The sequence below is a fragment of the Alternaria atra genome (genome assembly GCF_907166805.1).
Source record: "Alternaria atra isolate CS162 genome assembly, contig: 29, whole genome shotgun sequence".
Taxonomy (NCBI): Eukaryota; Fungi; Ascomycota; class Dothideomycetes; order Pleosporales; family Pleosporaceae; genus Alternaria; species Alternaria atra.
In genome coordinates, this window is record NW_025091327.1 from 2,416,994 (window position 1) to 2,432,454 (window position 15,461).

Genomic DNA, 15,461 nt, shown 5'->3' on the forward strand with positions numbered 1-15,461 from the left:
CTCAAATGGGAGACGACTATCTGAACGCTTGAGAGGGTATATAACATGCTTGTTTTGTACGCCAGAACACCATGCATGGAATCGATGTAGCAGGAAATATAAGAAAAGCCTGAGAATGGTGGAGAGCGTGGTTGTTGTGCAAAGATTAGTGTCGCCATAAAGTAGAAATCCTGCGCTCTCTCTTGACGCCGCGATTCTCCTCGTTACGTGGACCGATGCGCGAAAAGGATGCCTTGAGGACGGTTGGCATCTTGACAATTGATGACGGAGTGGATCCGCTGGAGGACACCGTGTTTGATCGTGCTCTCTGTTGTGTGAGAGTAGCTTTGTACTGCTCCCAGTAGCCGCTGGGAGTCGCAGTCATAGGTGTTGGGGTTCTCGCGCCTTTCTTGGACGAAGTGACACTGTCGGGAGCTGACGAAGTGGAAATGCATCGAGGAGGAAGATAAGGCCTCTTCTCGGCAATGAGAGAACGTGCCTCTTCGGCAGTGAAAGTGGGTTGTGTATCTGGGAAAAGCTTTAAGCTAGATCTTCTGGCCGGCACTGGCGGTGTGGAAACAGCCATGCCAATCGTCCTATCGATATCGGAGTGCTCGTAGACATCGTGAGTAACTTCCGGCTCTCCTTTCTCGAAACCGAACTCGAACTCGTTTTGTGGAGACTGTTGTCGCAGTAGGGGGTGTATTTGGCTTTGTGGTAGCGTTGGTGCTGTGGTCTTCGGTGTCGCGAAAGAGACAAGCCCGCCCAGAAGCCCGCTCTCTTCTGCGGTGCTAGCCTTGTGAATAGAAGTTTCTCCACATGCACTCGACTTAGATGAGGCCGCACTTGCGGCACCTTCGCTCCAAAGCGAGCTTGCTGTAGAGCTTGTGCTGTCTGATCGGCTAGGTGGCTCCCCACTACCTCCTGCTAAGAAAGTTGGGAACGTAGCACGCTCGAGCTGTACGGAGTCAAGTAGAGGTGTCCGGGGACGTGCGGCTGTGCTACTTGTAGAGGTCTGTCTACTACGGGAAACAGAGGGAGTCCGTGATCTGAGCCATGAGGTCTCATGTCCAGCTGCATTATCAGCAACGGGTGTAGTTGACTGCTCGGAACAATTGGAGGATGCCGGGACAGTAGCTGGACAATGAGAGATCGACACTGGGTCTTTCGATCCGTCACCGCAACCCTGAAGGATAGTAGCAGGTTTTTGTGTAGGTTTGCTTGAGAGACTGTTCCTTCGCGAGCTCCGAACGGATAGTGATCGCCGCGCAAAAGAACGCACGGAGGATGAGCGAAGCGGTTGAGATATCTTGAGGGGCGCAACCTCCATGGACGCACGTCGACTGATGTTTCGTGGTGTAAAGTAATCCTCCCTCTGGCAATCTGGCTCGATCGAGTACGGACTGCTTTGCGATTCCGCGAGGTATTCGTCGATGACCAACGGTACATTAACGGAGGGTGTGGCCAAAGGAGTTGTAGCACCACTATTAGTAGTCGAAGCAATGGGTTCCGCAACGTAACACAAAGCGTACTCTGGGCTCTCGGAGTCGCGAACCTCCTTCGGTGCCCGGAGAGCGGAGACAAGGTATTGCAATGTCCCGTAAATCAAAAGCCATCTTACTTTACGCGCGTCTGTCGCTGATATCTTCCCCTCGCGTTGACTAGAATTGATAGCGTGTGCCTTCTCGAAGTGGATATAGGCCTGTACAATGCTCGATTCCAGCGCATTCGGATCTAAAGTATTTGTTGCCGCCGCGAGGGCACCATGCATGGTGTCTTGTAGATGTGACTTGTTATGTTGTGATGCCAGGATCAGCTGTCTCAAAGCTTTCTGGGAGTTCGTTTTCTGGGAGTTCGTTCTCTTCGGTGACGACGTGTATATAGGTAGGAGAGGTAACGGATGCGGCTGAGACTTGAAGCCATGTCGCTGGTCGAAGGTCATAACATTCTGCAAGACGCAGATGCCGCCACTGGCAGGTCTTTGGGATGAAAAATCGACAGTCGACTCGGTATCTACAAGGTAGTCGTAAAGGTTTTGGAAGTCGTAATACATCGACTTGTAGAGAGCTTTAGGGAAGGTAGCGCCCCGTGGTGGTGGCCAATAACCAAACTTTCCTACGTAGAAAGTATGCAAGAATCGGCGAAAGCGATCGAGGTGGCTTCTGGCGCCATCAGTAAGTCCAAGATAAGTCGGCGAGAGATCTTCCTGTAGGAATCTGCTCAGTGCGATAGATACGCGGCCGAGGTGACCGTCAACTTCCAGATGAGCTCGGGCGATCAATGCTTTAGTAAGCTTCGAAGTCAGCTACGAGGATATATTAGCACTTTCGCCTTGATCAAATGATAGGGTTCATACCACATATTCTGGGCTGAGGACTAGGCTTTCACTCATGCCGACACAGTGGGCGAAAGCGTCGACCCAGATGTCTCTAAGCTTATAATGTTCTGCGTAGAAGAGACTCGCAAGTGCGTAGTCTGTGCATTCGACGAGGTCTCGGTACCCTTGGTTTTCTGCGTAGTCGAGGAAGTCTTGATGGTTGTTCGCGTGGCTTGGTCGAAAGAGATGCAATCGTTCCTGGAGATCTACAAATGCTTGGCCCATATGGTCGCCGACCAAAGGTTTGCCTAGGAGGAAAGCAAAGAAGTTGCGAGTTGTAATGTGCTGTCTGAAAGAGTCCTGAGATAATTCTTCTGAAGCAGGGATAAAGAGTTCGACGACGCTTGATTCCCGATTGGCATTGTTGAGAGAGCTGGGCATTCGCTTTAGACGTTGGGAGGCGGAACCTGGAGCTGACGCGATTTGAGTGTCGCATAAGTTCAACATGGCGTCACACTTCTTCTGCCGTAAAATCCTGAAGGGGACGCAAAAGGATGGACCACGACGCGAGGCCCCTTTTGCATGTAGATGGATGAAGCAGTCTCCTCCCTCATACCACAACTCTGGATCCTTTCGCGCTGTCAGCTTAGTTTTGACGATGAAGTACTCAAACATACCCTCCGTAGTCCATGATCCCAGTCACTCACAGTACGGGTCAAACCTGCCCATCGTTGTACCTTGGTTGGATGCATCGGTTTCGGGGTTGTGACAAGGCAACTGGCGGACCTTGGTCGCGTGTCGGTGGACTTGAGACGTCTCTTGTCAATATTGTTCTCTAGTAATGTAGAGGCAACGCGATCGCCTATCGCAAAGCTATGACGTTTTGCTGTAGGTAGGCTGGTATGGTGAGGTAGTGTAGATCCGCTTGTCGGTGCCGCGGAGACTACTTGATTCAAGGTCCTAGGGTCACCCAGACAGATGTTACGAGAGGTGAACGAAGTGCGTGTGGGAATCAGTTGTTGATGAGGCCCCTCTTCAAGGCTAGTTTCACAAGACGGGTTGTTTTCCGAAGCCATGTTGACCTAAATAAGAGTGTGCATAAGTACCACAGAACGAAATGCTCATGGCGCACGGGCAGGGATGCCTGGTCTGCCGTATTGGAGTCGGAACTAAGCAGAAGTCTTGTCGCAACCGGACGTGGGACAAAGCAACTATTGTATGTACGTCGACAGACCCTTGTCGCAACTTCAGCTATCGTGACGGCTAAGACGCGACGCTGTTCGGCCCAGGCTGCGTCTAGCAAGCCCGGTGGAGCGAAGTGGTGAGACGATCTTGCCCAGATGAGGGATCGACTGTCCGTGGCTTGCGCGGGCTACTTTGATAGCGCCAGATATCTAGCTGTCAGGGATTCGTTCTTCGATCCAGATCGTGCAGTCATGGTGATGAGTTGCGTTCGAGACCGAGAAATTTGTATTCAGTGCTCAGCCGCAATATGCCAACGCTCAAAGCTGAGACTGGTTCTAAGCTAAAGCTCAAAAGCCTCCGTACGGCAGAGTGCATGCGGGGAAAGGGCAATTCTGGGGATTTGAGAAGATTGCGAGGTATTTGGCACGGTGTCTGGCGTTTCTGGGCATTTTTGGCGATCTCGCCAGCTGAGGTGGCGTTGCTCCGGAGCATCGCAAAGACAGCTCACCTATCGCCGACCGACTCGTCACAGCGATTTCCCAACATGGATGCGTAATGTCGGATGGCGTGGGGATCAGGTTCCGCGTTCGACATGTACGAGGGTGTCGTTCAAGCCAGTGTGCAAAGAGCGACGAATGGCACGACTCCCTCTAGAGGCTGGGCGGGGAAGCCCGTGGCGTCCGCCATGATCGCCGTCCAAGGGTGCTCGGCTCTCCTCATTGCGCTGGCACCATACTGTACATCCATACATCACCAAGACTCGACCCACTACCACAAGCCCTCGATCCCAGCAGCAGCTTGCCTATCGATCTGCCGCGAAGATTCCGTTCCCGTCCTTTGACAGGTGTTCGAGTAGCTCGATAGCGACGTATGCTTGCTATACAGAAACCCTTAAACTGCAGACACCATTTCTACCACCCGTTAACGGCTCGGATGTTCTTTTGTGTATGTGCCAAATATGCTGCGTTTTCACAGCAGATTATTAAGCTCTACATCATCTGTCGCTATCATGAAACAGAGAACCTGAGCACAGCATTAGCTTTCGTTGAGGTCCTGGTCATGTCGGCCCATCACGCTGGTTATGGTGCCACATCAGGTACGAAATCTCAAACTCAAGCTTTCAACTACTGCAAGTACGCGTTGGTTGACGCCTTCACGGCGTCCCGAACGCACAGCATGCGGCAACGACACTCGGGCCTCTGATACAGTCTTCCCCGTTATACAATGCTGTACAAGGCACATTACCACTTGAATTTCCCCGAAAAGTATCTCAAGATTCACAAACACTCTGCTCACAGATAATATGTTGCAGCCTTGCTGTAGCTAGAGAATATGTTGATCTTGTTATGCAGGATTCGCGTATTGCAAATAAGCAACTTGCATTGCATATGCAACCAGCCAATTCTCCGGCTTTTAGCTACGAGTTGACAACCAAATAATCGATGACTGTCACACCAGGCGGAATATGCAAGCGACCTTGGACTGCATATATACGATCCATCTACGCGTCCTCTGGGGCTCCACATGCAAGCATGCCGCGTCCGAGGACGCGAAGCCTTCTCGACAAAACACACCGCACCATGCCGACCTGACGTAGATGGTGGACCATCACCTCTGTGTGTGAGCGCTTTGAGGTAATCACCTCAGCTTGGAAGTCATCTCTTCGTTCACTTCCTCAAGATAGGCAATCAATCATTCGCCAACATCTGGCACAGTAGTAATGAGCCGCTTTTTGTATTTCCTCAAGGTCTGCTTTCACGTCAATGCTATCCACATCAGTCTCTCTGTCTGCTTTGGGCAAGCCAATTTTCTTGTGATGTTCTTTCGCTCCTTCTTTCCAACGCTTTACCTTAACTTTATGTCATGTCGTCATATCACCTTCGTTGAGTGTCTGCCTAGGTGCTGCTTTCCAAAGGTTGTGCTTTCCCTTTATACTACTCAAACAGGATAGTGCGCTAGTGAAACTGGCCAATCACCGCCGAGCGCAAATCACGCTCACCTCGACTCCACTTCACGATAATCAGTCCATACTCACCCCTAAGCTTATCACTATTGTAATAGCCCAGACTGCAACAATCGCTGCTCCACATTGGCCCCAGCAACTCAACTCATGTTATTGACATTGGATCCGTCATTACAAACATGAGCATTAGTAGTGAGGCAAGCATGGCCCAAAGCACCAACAAGGACAACACAAGCGACAGTTCGTGGCAGCATCCCAACACACAAACACCAAATACCAGCGAGCAAGCGAAGAAACATGCATCCGGAAGTGACGGTGTCGATGTCGAGAGCGACGCGTCTGAAAAGGAACGAGAAAAAAGCGACATGATCAATGGTGCGGTTGCGGAACACAACAAGAGGGTCGACCTTACCAATGGGAAAGCGAAGGAGCCCAGCTTTTCAATCAGGGTAAGTAAGGACTGCTCTGCATGTTGTAGCATCGAACTAACCTAATATTAGGCTCATGGAATTTGCGACATCGCGGACAGCATCCTTGGCTCTATGAAAGAAGTCGAAGGGGCCATGGTTCAGCTTCATGAATATGTCAAGGCTCAGAACCAAGAAAAGAAGCTGCTTTACCAGTGGAGCAGATTTCATGGCTATCGTGTCATTAATCGCGCGCTTGCCGACCTTGACGGAATGGTCGCTAAACTTGAAGAGGTTTGTTTACCTATGGGGGTTCTAAAGTCCTATCTCAGCAGGGCCACCCATATATCCCTCACTGTCAGTCAGATCGCCATGTTCAGCATGGGGGTGGTGGGTGAAAAGGTTGCCAGCTGTATCGACGAGATCGAGGAATCTACTCTCAGCGCTGAGGGCAAGATCCAAGCCCAGAGTGTCATCACCGAAGAGCTTAAGAAACTCCTCAAGCACTGTGCAAAGGCAACAGATCGCATCTATACAGCTCTGGATATGCTTCGAAACTCACTTCACATCAATGAGTCTAATCAGAACGCTGATATCTCTGCCATCAAAGAGCTGATCGCGGAGAGCGAGGCCCGGTTGAGTAACCGACGCAAGAGCTGGCCGTGGAATGTTATTAAAGTCGTGCTTGGCGCAGTGACAAGTGCCACTATAACTATCGCGGCGGCGCACTTTTACAGTACCAGCGGCTTCGACCTGGCACAACAGGCCAATACCAACAGCATGCACTCTCAGGTTGTTTCTTTCGTCCAGCGTGCGCAAGCGGTAACCAACCTCACAGGAGAGATCTACTCCATTAAACTTGAGGATCTAGATCGGCGCTATAAGGAGCTCGAGGGGGCCTCTGAGTCTCACGGTCTCCGAATCGACAACCTGGTTGAGGCACTGGGTGTTCCCAACGCAGACGGCACCTACTACTCATCAATGCCAAAACCTGACTGCCAAGCCCCTAGCGACATCCCGTGGATCTCCGCAGATGCTGACCGCCAAATTGAACGACTGCGCCGTGAGTTGGAGACTATGCGAAAAAACATTCATCGGATGGACATTCGCCTCATGAAGCGTCTCGATAAGGTCGACCGATATGGCTTGTGAACGCATGGAAGCAATTTAAGGGCGCATGATCTCGGCGCAACCGAGGGTCTCACGGTTCTCGACGTCGCGAGGTTCTCTCACATCTCAGCGGAATGGACATGAACAAATAGAAGGTTCCGTGGCGTTTAATATACCACATAGCAAATAACAGCCCTCCGCTTTAGCTTATCTGCAATCCTCGCAAACAGTCCCATCTGGATTCCTCTTGACCTCTACACCCTCAATTGCCTGAATCTGCTCTTGCTTCACCTCTGACTCTAGCTTCTTCTCCTCAGTCTTCTCTTCTTTCTTCTTGCCATGTTTGTCCGAATGCCCCAAGTCTCGGTTAGGATCGATATGATCTCGCACCAACTGCTTCAATACTTTCGTCTCTGCGACATGTAAGCCACTCATTATTCCTTCCAAGTATTTGTTGGGAAACCCAAACCTGGAAACCCTCCTTCAGTCTTTCTATCCCAAAGTAACACTTTCCTTGCCTCTACACTTTGACCTTCGTCCGAGGACGGAATATACGTCTCCCAAAGTCAGTATAGACCGATCCAGATTTTCGTTCAAACATACCAACTCGACAGTGAAAAGTCCACCCGTCGCAGGTATAAGCGCTATCTCGCCGATTTGCAATCCGAATGTTGATAAGAGTTCTTGGCCGAACTGGCCGCTTGTTAGTGAACGTCGTGCTAGCGGAGGATATGGAAGGAAGGTACATAAGCTGCCCGCAGCATCCACCGACATTGCGTGCAATATGTTATTGCGACGCGCGGTAGAGCGATTGGAGCGGCCTGTGTTGATGCCATGATTTGATCTTGGTGTGTCTACGCTGTATCGTTCTTACCGTTTCGGGGTGAGCAGGAGGAACGTATGAAGGGTCGCTTATCGATAATCTGGATGTGGCGTCATCGGCCGGCATCTGATATCGACCGCTTCCCCGAACGAGTTCTTCGGGGTTTGGGTTCACCTGTTAGTCCACGGAGATCCTGTTTCTCTATACTGACTAATTGGGAAAACACGGTAACAATGACTGGTGTTTGGTGTAGTTGATGCTGACGAATCAAGTCCAGAGCCGAACATGCATGATGATCAGCAAGCTATGCTCGGTCTTGAAATGAGACCATGCAATATTACGGAAACTGAAAAGGGATATTGGTAGGCTTGGGGAGATTTGGCTGATGCATTGAGAGCAGAGAGGATAGGAATTGTACGTATGGTGTCTGAGATCGAGGTGTCAATAACAAAACACTTGTTCAGATTGATATCCGACCCGCACATTGTACTACAAACATATACGACGTCAATCGCCAAGAGCAAGAAGTTTGTAAAAAGAATGTACTCTTTCTTATGGAAGGCGCTGTAGCTAGAAATCTCGATACGCACTTTCTTGGCCGTTGAGCCGCGACCAGCTTGACGTACGGCTACTAAACAACCGGACGGAAAAAAAAATCGCACGATCTCCCAATATCCTCGTATCGCATCAACCGCAGGTAAGATGTTGAGTGCTCAGAATGGAAAGCGTTCTTCGGTGTTTTCGGTGTTTCTCATCCCTGATCCGAGGGGAGGTGCAGAAACGCGGGTTGCGAAGGCCGTGCGCTACAGGGTCCAATTGTTGTAATTTGCGGAGACACTCCTAGACTTCACACTTCTCGCGCCCAAAGGACAGTTCAACCTGCCAGAAAAGTTGTGATATTCACTTCTTTCTCAATCCTGTCTTCTGTCGCCGAATTGGTCCGCGTCCTGCGACAATAACACCGGTGTCGAACGACCTGTTAATACCCCCTCAATCCAAGACTCCTTTACCTTCGCCCATCATGCCTAGCCCTCTGAGCATGCTCTACTACGTGGTTCACCCCAACGAACTGCGATCTATTATTCAATGGTAAGCGACGATACTATTGCAACTTCTCTGCGCGTATCCAAAGTTTGCGCAAACCGGGATACGGCTAATACTTGGCTAGGAAAGTGTGGCATAACGCAGTACACGAGCGCAACGAAGCCCAAGAATGCGAGTCGCTCAAACGATGCTTTCACTTCCTCAACAAGACCAGCCGAAGTTTTGCGGCCGTCATCCTCGAGCTACACCCCGACCTTCTGGTGCCTGTCACGCTGTTCTACCTAGTCCTGCGCGGTTTGGATACAATCGAGGATGACATGACGATACCTCTGGAGAAGAAGGAGCCAATCTTGCGCAACTTCCAAGACATTCTAGAACAAGATGGATGGAACTTCACCGAGAACGGCCCAAACGAGAAGGACAGGCAACTTTTGGTCGAGTTCAACGTGGTCATTGAGGAGTTCAAGAAAATCAAGCCAGTCTACAAGGATATCATCAAGGACATTACCAAGCGCATGGGTAACGGTATGGCAGATTACGCGAACAACGCTGAGTTCAACGCTGGCGTCAACACCATCAAGGACTACGAGCTGTACTGCCATTACGTCGCAGGTCTGGTTGGCGAGGGTTGCACACGTTTGTTCGTTGAGGCTGGCTTGGCGAACGCTGCGCTGTTGAAGAGGCCGGAGCTGATGGAGTCCATGGGTCAGTTCCTCCAGCAAGTCAATATCACTCGTGATATCAAGGAGGATATTGATGACGGGCGACGATTCTGGCCTAGGGAGATCTGGTCGAAGCACGTCGACGAGTTTGAGGACCTATTCAAGCCCGAAAACAAGCAGAAGGCTCTGAACTGTAGTTCAGAGATGATTCTGACTGCATTGACTCGGGCAGATGACTGCTTGTACTATCTCGCAGGTCTTCGGGAGCAGAGTGTGTTCAACTTCTGTGCTATCCCGCAGACCATGGCCATCGCGACCCTCGAGACTTGCTTCCAGAACTACGCTCTGTTCCAGAAGAACGTCAAGATCACCAAGGGTGAAGCTTGCCAGCTGATGGTTGAGTCGACACAGAATCTCCAGCTTGTCTGCGAAGTCTTCAGGCGGTACGCTCGTAAGATTGCAAAGAAGAACAACCCCCACGACCCCAACTTCCTGAAGATCAGCATTACCCTTGGAAGAGTAAGTCACAACAGGTCTTGTTGAAATCACAGTTGCTAACCTGTCCTAGATTGAGCAATTCATTGAGTCGATATTCCCGTCGCAACAACCACCAGTGGACAAGAAGGCACCTGCCACCATCGAGGAGGCGGAGCGGAAACGGAAAGAGGACTCCGAGGCCAACTGGGACTTGGTTTACATTGTCGCCGCTGTCGTTGGAACAGTTCTGGTCATCACATTCTTCATGGTACGTATCGCAACCACGCTGCCTCGAACAGATCGCTAATGATTTACAGCTCTTTGTCGCATGGCTCGCAGGCGCTCGTTTCGACATCGCCTACACCCAATTCAAGTTGGAGTTTGGCAAGCTAATGGGAGTCATGGGACTCGACAAGACGCCCGAGGTGGTCACAGAAGTCCACGAGACTCTGAACAAGAGCGAACTATGAGCATCTCAACGTCTATGTGTATTATGCAGGCGACAATTACAGCCATTTAGGGACATCGGGCATATAACAATTACTAATGTATACTTTACGCACCATGTTAAGGCACGATTGCGATGTGAGGGTGATGTCATAGCACGGATGTCAAATTCCAGCTCTGCTCTTCTATAGCGGAAGTTGGGCCGTAGATGTGCTTATATAGAAACGCGTTTTGCTCGGCGACGAGGCTGCTTGTGAGGAAGTCTATCGTGAACTTTCTCTAGAGCAGTAACGTGGACATGGTGAAAAAGTAGCTAGTTATGAAGTTAGTTTTGCCATGGCATCGACCGGTTGCTTCTTTATGCTCTCCTTGTGTCACCTTTGAAACGGGACACTAGCGTGATGCGCGTGCCAAGCCTGAAGGGTTCCCACGAATTGCGACTGCACGCATATTCTTCCCCAACAGACACGCCTGCAGCAAACAGCCATCTCTCAGTCGACCTTTCTCTTACCCGACGTAAGAAAGGTAGCATAAACCCGCGACTCCTCCCGTATAATCGCCCGGTGCGATTGCGACAGCCCCGCCTTCACCCCATCCCGCCCACCACCAACCGCTAAATTACCACACGACTGCAACCATCGCTTGTAGTACCTCTTCACCACCTCACACCCCATATCCACCCTGCAACACCCCCAAAACACATCCACAATGGCCGAAGTTGCATCAGCACCGCAACCCAACGAGCAGGTTCCGTTGGACACGATCCCCATCTCGCCTACTGAGAACTCCGCCGAGGGTCAGGAACAATCTTCCACCAACAATTCTGGAGGAGAGGGCGAGATCCGCACCGTCTTTCACGACCCCGAGAACTTCAACGTCAAGCACCCGCTTATGAACACATGGACACTGTGGTTCACCAAGCCCCCGAGCGGCAAGGTACGATATTGTCTCATCTTGACCGACGCTCGCTCCATGCTAACAACTGCAGGGCGACAACTGGGCCGAGCTGTTGAAAGAGGTCATTTCATTTGACTCAGTTGAGGAGTTCTGGGGTATTTACGTAAGTCGTGTTCAACAGCAGCCGCAACGGGCAAAGCTGACATCGCACAGAACAACATCACTCCCACATCCGACCTCGCGCTCAAGTCTGACTACCACCTCTTCAAGAAGGGCGTGCGACCCGAGTGGGAAGACGCGCAGAACAAGCACGGCGGCAAATGGGCCTTCCAGTTCAAGGACAAGAAGCTCATCAACATCGATGCGCTCTGGCTTCACGTCATGCTCGCTGCCATCGGCGAGAACCTTGAGGATGAGGACGACAACGAGGTCATGGGTGTCGTCGTTAATGTTAGGCGAGGCTTCTACCGCATCGGTCTGTGGACCCGCACAGTCGGCCGCGCCATCCCCGGCGACGCTGGAAAGGGCAGGACCCAGGAGAAGGGCAAGGAGGTTTTGTTGAAGATTGGCAAGCGGTTCAAGCAGGCGCTTCAACTCAAGGACAACGATGTTGTCGAGTTCTCAGGCCACACTGATGCTGCTAATGCCGGTAGCACCCGTGCGAAGGCCAAGTTCAGCGTCTAAAAAGCTCCGGCACACTTCCAAGTCTGCAACACCATGCTTGCTTTTTGCAACATCCTCCGTCGTCCTAGGACACACGGCGCACTCCACCATTCACTGCATTTCCTCGATTTATTCCCAGTTTGGTCTAAAAGTATCTCACTTAACGGTTCATGATACACGGACTGAAATTCTAGCATGGCGTCTGCATGGGGCGGCGAAGGGTGATATTGGGTTCTTCAAATGAATCATATGACCATGGCGGGTATACCTCGAGCGGGTGGGGTTCTGAGCTTGTATAGACCAGCTCTCTTATCTAACACATGTATGAATGAGAGTATATGCATTTGACAACCCAAGTAATTCTCTTTCGCATTTCGTAGGGCACTTGTAACATTCACTTACCCCAGTTTTGTTCACCCATGTGTAATTGACTGTCAAGGGTACTCGGATGTTTTTAGCGTGGTGACGTCGGCTGTGGCGGTGCAGCATTTTCACGGGCATGTGTAGCCTGCCGACGCGCGCCCAACGCATATACTCTTGACCGATCCCACCACTCACTCTAAATCTCACATATTCGCAACCATGGTCGTGGAAACTGCATACTACGACGCCCTTGGCCTACCGCCTACCGCGACAGAACTCGAAATCAAGAAGGCGTACCGCAAGCTCGCCATTAAACTGCACCCCGGTACATTGCGCAACGACTTTCTTCAAAGAACCAGGGACTAATCCTGACGTAGACAAGAACCCCGGCGATGAAACAGCACATGCGAAGTTCCAAGAAGTACGTTTGTTACCCACGAGTAGAGGGTCTGGCGATCCTGCTCGATACTCCACCAGGACTGCGGGGCTGACGAGGTGACAGATTGGCGAGGCGTACCAAATACTCAGCGACGACCAACTGCGAGCAGCGTACGATAAATATGGCAAAGAGGGTGCGATGCCTAGCAGCGGATTTGGTATGGATATACACATGGAGTAGTAATGGTTGCAGAACGCTGACAGAGTCACAGAGGATCCATCCGAATTCTTCACCATGATCTTTGGTGGAGAGGCCTTCGCGGACTGGTAGGGAAACTCCATAGTTCATTGCAGCTTTTTCTGTATTGGGAAGAGAGAAGCTGACACGCATAGGATCGGCGAGATCTCGTTGATGAAGGACTTGACCAAGACTATGGAGATCTCCCAGCGTGAGATGGAGGAAGAAGCCGCCGCTCAGGCAGAAGCCGAAAAGGTCGAGGCAGAAAAGACTCCTGCAACTGCCACAGCTGGTACTACCCCGGCTACTGGCACTACAGAGACCACGGCCCCGAGTGCTGCCGCCCAGGCTAAGGAAGCCGAAGCAGCAGCGGAGCGCGCAGGAGCACATGCAGCAGATGCGCCACCTGTGTACGCCGAAGCACCCCCAGCGTATGCTGGATCTACTGCCGAATCTTCTACCGCGCCCAGGGCAGCGTCGCCCCCATCTCGAACGAGCACGCCACAATCACGAGGCATACCAATCCGCGCAGCCATCATGGACAAGTCGGAGGAAGAGGCACGTATGCAGGCAGAGGGCATGACTGATGCGGAGAAGGAGCTACGAGAGAAGCAGAAGAAGAAGGCCGGTCTTACCAAGGAGCAGCGAGAAGAGCTCGCGGCGTACGAGATGGAGCGTAAGAAGATCCGTGATGAACGTGTCGCCAATCTTGCCAAGAAGCTCGTCGACCGCATCTCAGTGTGGACTGAAACTGACAAGGCAACCGATGTTACCGCTGCCTTCAAGGAGAAGATTCACCTGGAAATCGAGAATCTCAAAATGGAATCCTTTGGTCTTGAGATTCTTCACGCCATTGGTGCCACATACATTATGAAAGCCTCCTCATTCCTCAAGTCGCAGAAGTTCCTCGGTATCTCAGGTTTCTTCTCCCGTATCAAGGACAAGGGCACGCTCGTCAAGGACACCTGGTCTACCATGTCTGCTGCGATAGACGCACAACTTACAATGGAGGAGATGGCGAAGCTGGAGGAGCAGGGTGGTGAAGCATGGACAGACGAGAAGAAGGCTGAATACGAGAAGCGTGTTACTGGCAAGATCCTCGCCGCGGCCTGGAGAGGCAGCAAGTTCGAGATCCAGAGCGTACTTAGGGACGTATGCGATTCCGTTCTCAACGACAAGAAGATCAAGCTGGATAAGCGAGTGGAACGGGCACATGCGATGATGATTATTGGCGAGATGTTTCAGAAGGTATGTTCATCATCTGTCGTATCTAACAAATGGGTACTAACCAACTGCAGGCTGAGCGTGATCCCGAAGAAGAAGGCGACTTCATGGCATTCGAACAGCTCATGGCTGAAGCCGCAGCCAAGAAGGACACCAAGTCAGAGAAGCATCACCACCATCACGACAAGAAGGAAAAGGAGAAGAAGAAGGAAAAGGCATGAGGGTGATAATCACGTCTCTGCAACTTTTCTCATCTTTGCATACCCCCTCCTCTTTTACTTGTTTCGTGATATCCATAGATTCTTTTCTTTTCAAGGTGGAAAACGGGGCTCGGTAGAGGCTCATCTGATAGCGCACTACTGAAGTTCGCGATGCGGCGATTTTGATGATGACGATGATATAGCATGTTGGCGATGGTTACTATAAGCGTGGGTGGACTGGTATTAAGAGTTGGTTTGGGCTGAGCATGTGGTGAGTGTTATAGGTCACAGTTGAAAGTATACGATGGCATTTCGTTCACATCCCTTGAGATCGTTCATCTTGAATAGTGATAACACAGATAACGTCCTGCATCTGCTTCTAACTGAAAATGTCCTAATCACCCGTGGACTTAGAGATGTCCATACGTCTTCGCCTCACCCTCCACGGTGCTGTGCTGCTACGAGAAGCTCGTTTTACAAGATACCAATGCTACACCATATCTGGACTAAGGTGCAGTACTCATTATGAACGCAGTCCCTCGTACTTTGGCTCTTCGCAGATGGTCGGGTGACCATGACGTCACAGTATTTCTCGTTCTGTCGAACTGTGTCGTCCTTTGCTAAGCGGCACTATCGTGGTGTCCACGAGCTGATCGCCAAACAGTTTACATTGATGCAGCTGATGATTGGCGATGCAGCCACATGAAATTATTGCTACTTTACATCGGTGTAGGGACCCTGCCAAGTCCTTAAGACAGTTCACGGCATAGTGCACCAGAATTTTCGGTCCCAGGGCCTAGACACATGCAACCTGACCCCATGATACACTATTTTTAGGTCTGAAATGATGTTCCAGATCGTATTTCACTTCACACGTTGGTGCCAGTTTGCTCAAAGCTTCGACGCAGACTTCTTTCACGAGCGCGTTTGAGGCCCACACTTAGCGGCGGGAATGACGTCGCTCGGCGGCGATGCGCGGAAAGATCATTCTAGTACTGTGACATCGTCCCAACAAAGAGGATCTGGGGCATCGTTACGCGTACGTCGTTGATCGGCGTAAATCTAGGCTTCTCTCATAATCACT

The 15,461-nt window shown here is 51.0% G+C and overlaps 6 protein-coding genes across 6 annotated transcripts; 4 read left to right on the forward strand and 2 right to left on the reverse strand.

Moving 5' to 3' along the window:
* Window positions 1-145: 145 nt before the first annotated feature.
* On the reverse strand, window positions 146-2,737 carry ALTATR162_LOCUS9126 (uncharacterized protein; the record flags this gene model as incomplete). Its single annotated transcript, XM_043316759.1, has 2 exons — window positions 146-2,284; window positions 2,336-2,737. The coding sequence occupies 2 exons, from the start codon at window positions 2,735-2,737 to the stop codon at window positions 146-148; spliced, it is 2,541 nt and encodes an 846-aa protein (XP_043172694.1).
* Window positions 2,738-5,623: 2,886 nt separating this feature from the next.
* ALTATR162_LOCUS9127 (uncharacterized protein) lies at window positions 5,624-7,003 on the forward strand (the record flags this gene model as incomplete). Its single annotated transcript, XM_043316760.1, has 2 exons — window positions 5,624-5,893; window positions 5,945-7,003. 2 exons carry the CDS (start codon window positions 5,624-5,626, stop codon window positions 7,001-7,003), a joined length of 1,329 nt encoding a protein of 442 aa, XP_043172695.1.
* A 165-nt stretch (window positions 7,004-7,168) lies between these two features.
* On the reverse strand, window positions 7,169-7,797 carry ALTATR162_LOCUS9128 (uncharacterized protein; the record flags this gene model as incomplete). Its single annotated transcript, XM_043316761.1, has 4 exons — window positions 7,169-7,374; window positions 7,431-7,518; window positions 7,565-7,654; window positions 7,708-7,797. 4 exons carry the CDS (start codon window positions 7,795-7,797, stop codon window positions 7,169-7,171), a joined length of 474 nt encoding a protein of 157 aa, XP_043172696.1.
* A 1,008-nt stretch (window positions 7,798-8,805) lies between these two features.
* ALTATR162_LOCUS9129 (uncharacterized protein) lies at window positions 8,806-10,437 on the forward strand (the record flags this gene model as incomplete). The annotated part of the gene is made up of 4 exons (XM_043316762.1): window positions 8,806-8,873; window positions 8,953-10,009; window positions 10,059-10,235; window positions 10,285-10,437. The coding sequence occupies 4 exons, from the start codon at window positions 8,806-8,808 to the stop codon at window positions 10,435-10,437; spliced, it is 1,455 nt and encodes a 484-aa protein (XP_043172697.1).
* A 685-nt stretch (window positions 10,438-11,122) lies between these two features.
* Window positions 11,123-11,995, forward strand: ALTATR162_LOCUS9130 (uncharacterized protein; the record flags this gene model as incomplete). The annotated part of the gene is made up of 3 exons (XM_043316763.1): window positions 11,123-11,350; window positions 11,403-11,474; window positions 11,525-11,995. The coding sequence occupies 3 exons, from the start codon at window positions 11,123-11,125 to the stop codon at window positions 11,993-11,995; spliced, it is 771 nt and encodes a 256-aa protein (XP_043172698.1).
* A 561-nt stretch (window positions 11,996-12,556) lies between these two features.
* On the forward strand, window positions 12,557-14,398 carry ALTATR162_LOCUS9131 (uncharacterized protein; the record flags this gene model as incomplete). Its single annotated transcript, XM_043316764.1, has 6 exons — window positions 12,557-12,662; window positions 12,715-12,758; window positions 12,840-12,933; window positions 12,988-13,042; window positions 13,109-14,201; window positions 14,252-14,398. 6 exons carry the CDS (start codon window positions 12,557-12,559, stop codon window positions 14,396-14,398), a joined length of 1,539 nt encoding a protein of 512 aa, XP_043172699.1.
* Window positions 14,399-15,461: the final 1,063 nt, after the last annotated feature.